The sequence below is a fragment of the Sycon ciliatum genome, chromosome 10 (assembly GCF_964019385.1).
Source record: "Sycon ciliatum chromosome 10, ocSycCili1.1, whole genome shotgun sequence".
Classification (NCBI taxonomy): domain Eukaryota; kingdom Metazoa; phylum Porifera; class Calcarea; order Leucosolenida; family Sycettidae; genus Sycon; species Sycon ciliatum.
The window spans coordinates 7,182,900-7,187,899 of record NC_088652.1 but is presented as its reverse complement, the minus strand read 5'-3'; the positions used below and the strand labels follow the sequence as shown (position 1 = coordinate 7,187,899).

General features: G+C 50.9%; 2 protein-coding genes across 2 annotated transcripts in view; both read right to left on the bottom strand.

The window, feature by feature from the left end:
- Positions 1–1,264, bottom strand: part of LOC135826415 (IQ domain-containing protein H-like) — a 39,034-nt gene extending 37,770 nt beyond the window's left edge. Inside the window, exon 1 of the mRNA XM_065339029.1 lies at positions 950–1,264. Within this exon, the coding sequence (XP_065195101.1) occupies positions 950–1,006 (57 nt within the window). The 5' untranslated portion in view covers positions 1,007–1,264. The remainder of the gene's footprint in view (positions 1–949) is intronic.
- Positions 1,265–3,315: 2,051 nt separating this feature from the next.
- The window catches only part of LOC135826320 (uncharacterized), a 12,064-nt gene continuing 10,379 nt past the window's right edge, over positions 3,316–5,000 (bottom strand). Inside the window, exon 6 of the mRNA XM_065338938.1 lies at positions 3,316–4,229. Within this exon, the coding sequence (XP_065195010.1) occupies positions 3,852–4,229 (378 nt within the window). The 3' untranslated portion in view covers positions 3,316–3,851. The remainder of the gene's footprint in view (positions 4,230–5,000) is intronic.

The window sequence follows — 5,000 nt, the reverse complement described above, 5'->3', positions numbered from 1 at the left end:
AATGACTTTCGTGAGAAGTACGGTAAGTTCTGTAGGCTCGAAAGTAGCCACCGGCTCACCATGTGCATGTGATCGGCATGCCAACTACGAAAATGTGCAGAACACAACTTTTGTGCGAAGATTCGCACAAACATTTGCAAGGCCCGTCGCGAAACTTTGTGCGCATTTTCGTTTTGCAGAACCTCTCTACTAATCCTGTTCTCATGCCAACTTATAGTCCTGGCCAGAGAAATCCGACCTCATGAATATAATAGCGCTGGGGTGGGAGGGGGGGGGGGCTACTTCGTCCTAGCACCATACCCGCGAACACCTTGACCTTGACCTTGCCCATTGCGTAGCAATGATAGCGCATTGTTATTTCTCCAGTCCACGGCAGAATGACTGATGGCGCTTCAGGTCGCCGCTTCGACGGAACATGCGGCCGCAGGCGCAACTGTAGCTAGCAGCAAAGGATGCCTTGGGTGGCCGACGGTCAATGGTACGCCACACCCGCAAACACACACACACACACACACACACACACACACACGCGCGCACGCACACACACACACGCAAACACACACATACATGCACACGCACAGTCACACACATACATACACACACACACACACACACACACACACATGCACACGATCACACACGCACGCACGCACACACACACACACACACACGCACACGCGCGCACACACACACACGACACCACTCTGCGCACTTGAGCGTGGCGCTGCTTTTTCATGACGTCATGAGGTCGTATTTCTCAAGCCAGAACTGTACACCTATGGGCCCACACTTTCGCGGCCACTGCCATGCTCATCACCAGAAGGAGTAGAAGATTGAAAACAATAATCATTAATTTTTTGACTAGGAAGTTGACACAATCCGTCGAGAGAGCGTACTGTGGCTGAGTGCATCGTAAGTTGAACTGTTCCTCACAGCCTCGCGCACCTACCTTGAGAATGGCAGTGGCCGCAGCCGCTCCGCCCGCTTCGCCGGGCGACGCATCCATTGCAATGACCGTGTGCAGAAAAACACAACAGAAGTCCAGCTCGGCGCGCTCGCCCCAGGATGTACGCGGGCGGCGACACTGAATCACATTGCGGTGCTATGCTGTGCGCCTCCTATAGCGGAGGCACGCTACGCAGCCGAAGGCCAGCGCAATGAACTGAGTGTATCCAGAGCCGGATGAGCCGACTCACTGTGAGCCCGTTCAAAAATTATTATTTTTCGAAACTGCAACAACTGACTTCTTCTTCGCTTACTTCAGACTCGAACTCAGAGACGCAACGCTCGTAGTCGTAGTCTACTCGTAGTGAAGATGAAGATTCCGTATACTTCTACCATGGTATACGTAGCTAGTGACAGCTGACGTTCTCCTTTCTGAACCGAGATCGGTAGTCATAACTCCCGTACTCTTGTATGTCCACAAACACTACCTGTCACCATGGTCACTGTCAGGTGAGTACGAATCAGTACGACTGTAAGTTGTAACTGTTGCTTGTTGGGCGGGTGCTGCATAGCCATAGCGCATTAGCGGCATAGGTCTGGCTTCTAATCGTATCTAGTGTCCCTACATGTATGACAGTCATGACACAGTCTGAACTGATGCTGAGTGATGCCTGATGCAGTGATCAGGGGTAATGGTGACTGAGGTATCCTCCTTCCCACCCCCAGGAACAAGGAGCGTTTTATCCTCCTTCCCACCCCCAGGAACAAGGAGCGTTTTATCCTCCTTCCCACCCCCAGGAACAAGGAGCGTTTATCCTCCTTCCCACCCCCAGGAACAAGGAGCGTTTTATCCTCCTTCCCACCCCCAGGAACAAGGAGCGTTTTATCCTCCTTCCCACCCCCAGGAACAAGGAGCGTTTTATCCTCCTTCCCACCCCCAGGAACAAGGAGCGTTTTATCCTCCTTCCCACCCCCAGGAACAAGGAGCGTTTTATCCTCCTTCCCACCCCCAGGAACAAGGAGCGTTTTATCCTCCTTCCCACCCCCAGGAACAAGGAGCGTTTTATCCTCCTTCCCACCCCCAGGAACAAGGAGCGTTTTATCCTCCTTCCCACCCCCAGGATCAAGGAGCGCTTTATCCTCCTTCCCACCCCCAGGATCAAGGAGCGTTTTATCCTCCTTCCCACCCCCAGGAACAAGGAGCGTTTTATCCTCCTTCCCACCCCCAGGAACAAGGAGCGTTTTATCCTCCTTCCCACCCCCAGGATCAAGGAGCGCTTTATCCTCCTTCCCACCCCCAGGATCAAGGAGCGTTTTATCCTCCTTCCCACCCCCAGGATCAAGGAGCGTTTTATCCTCCTTCCCACCCCCAGGATCAGGGAGCGTTTTATCCTCCTTCCCACCCCCAGGATCAGGGAGCGTTTCAGCCTCCTTCCCGGAAGGACCCTCAAGGAGCGCATCATCCACCTTCCCGTGGCTATGGGCCTCCTCGTAATAATTCCCGTCAGCACCCACGTAATGGTAGAGATGATAGGAAGGGTCCCCCACTTCATGGTCCACCCTCCCATAGTGTTCGTTTCCGTGACCAGCCTTCAAACTGAGTCACGAGGCGGGCTCTTCTTCCCTTGATAGAATTAGCTATGGTAATGTAGAAGTTCCTGCTGATGACAAAGTTAGGTTGCAGCCACTATGTGGACTACAACTACTACTACGATTCCTACTAATATTATCTACACAACTCAGTCGGTTTTATGGCAGTTATATTACTCAACGGTTCAAGAGGGAACAAGAGAGAGGACTAGAACAAGTAACCGAAGAACTCAGAGGGAAGTCACCAGAGCCGGGGACTCCCCCGGAGAAGTCAGAGGGAAGTCACCAGAGGGACTCCCCCAAAGAACTCAGAGGAAAGTCACCAGAGGGACCCCACGGAGAACTCAGAGGGAAGTCACCAGAGGGACTCCCCCGGAGAACTAGAACCAGTAATCACGTGACTGAGGAGATAGCAAGAGCAAAGCTGGGCATGCGCAGCCTTGGGGTATCTATGGAGGATAAAACGCTCCTTGTTCCTGGGGGTGGGAAGGAGGATACCTCAGTCACCATCACTGCATCAGGCATCACTCGGCATCAGTGCAGACTGTGCCATGTCGTTCATCTGCCTTCGGGTCGCTCGGGCTCCTGTTAAACAACCAACGGTCTGCAGGAGACACGAGAGTTAACTGGAGCGAGTGTTGTTAGAAGATTTGTACAGGAAGCGATTGGAAACACTTTGCACAAAGATTGATGGACAGTCATTGCATTCGTAAACCGTATTTCAAAAACCGTTAGCATCAATCACAACATCACTATACCCACACATAGGTCGGTGAACAATAGAATAATCGCAATTGTTTCTTATCAAATTTCGGATCATGAGCCAATAGTACAAGTATTTGTTTTCATAAAAGTAAAGAGACAGGACCAACACGTTACGAGTTATGACTAACAGTCCACTGCACGTGTTTCTTATCAATCGCCAATGCTATACTCACACACACACACACACACACACACACACACACACACACACACACACACACACACACGCATACACACACAATGCACACACACACACACACACACACACACACGCACACACACACACACACACACACACACAAGCGTGCACGCACGCGCGCACACACAAGCGTGCACGCACGCGCACACACACACACACACACACACACACACACACACACACACAGGCAAGTGAACAATAGTCTTTTCTTTCTACTTTCGCTTCGGCTTCTTCTTCATCATAATTATTAAAGCCGTTGACGGAGACTCCCCCCATTTAGGCCAAGGTCTGTGGAGAATCTATAAATACAAAAAAAGCCTGAGAATAGAAATAGGGGCAGTTGTGTTTCTTATCAATCGCCAATGCCTCCCGGCAACGACGCAGCAGTGGCATTCGCGTGTAGATGAGCCGGCGGTCGCTCACCAGCGGGCATTGCAGCCGCAGTACGCCTTGCCCTGCCCGTACCCATGTTGAGCACATTGGTCATTAGCGAGGTTTCCTGATACGCGGTCGTCGCCGTCACCGTGGACCGGGGCGGCGTTGTCATCAGGCCGCTGTTGCCGAGGACAACCGAACGCGACCCTACATCCCCATCGTGACCTGTCATGGGTAATGAAGTTGACGACGCCGACGTTGGCTGTGTGTCGCTGAGGTCGTCGAAGCCGTTCAGCCGCATCTTGGCGATCTTGCTGCGAATCAGCTTGTTGACTGCGCGCCGCATTATAACCACCTGCACGGAGCAGTAACGGTACATGTGCATGTACATGACATCAAGAGAGGCATGTATGCTATAGGAGTTATGCGATTACATCATCGGTTGAGATGCTTTGTGTGGATTTTACATCATCAGTGGAGATGCTTTTTGGAGATTATGTCATCAGTGGAGATGCTTTTTGGAGATTATGTCATCAGTGGAGATGCCTTTTGGAGATGATGTAATCAGTGGAGATGCCTTTTGGAGATTATGACTGTCATCAGTTGAGATGCTTTGCGCGCCAATGTGTGGAGATTATGAGTTGAGGTGCTTTGTATGGAGATGTACTAGTATACATTGTCCACCATGTGAAGTTCATACACTGTCCGTAGAGGGCTCTAATTGCCGAAAGCAAAGAGCGGAATACACAAACAGAAGAACGAGCAGTTTTTTTTTGTCTGTGTAGTACACATTGTCAGTGGAAACGCTTTGTCACAGTGTGGAGATCACATCATCAGCTAAGATCATGCTTTGATCGAAGATTACATGATCAGTTGATACGCTTGGTATGGAGATTACACCACCAATTGCTGTGTGTTTGCTCACGTTTATCCCAATAGATGTATAACATTTCGGCCTGGCGAATTGCCTTGTGGATCAGATGAGCCTACCGGCTTTTCCGAGAGATTCAATAGTACTTCACGAAAAGAAAAAGAAACTGCACGGTTCGCGTAATACTACTACTCACTACCAGGGGCATAGCAGCTGGTCCGTTCGATTCGGCTTCGGCCGGACCACTTTTTTGCA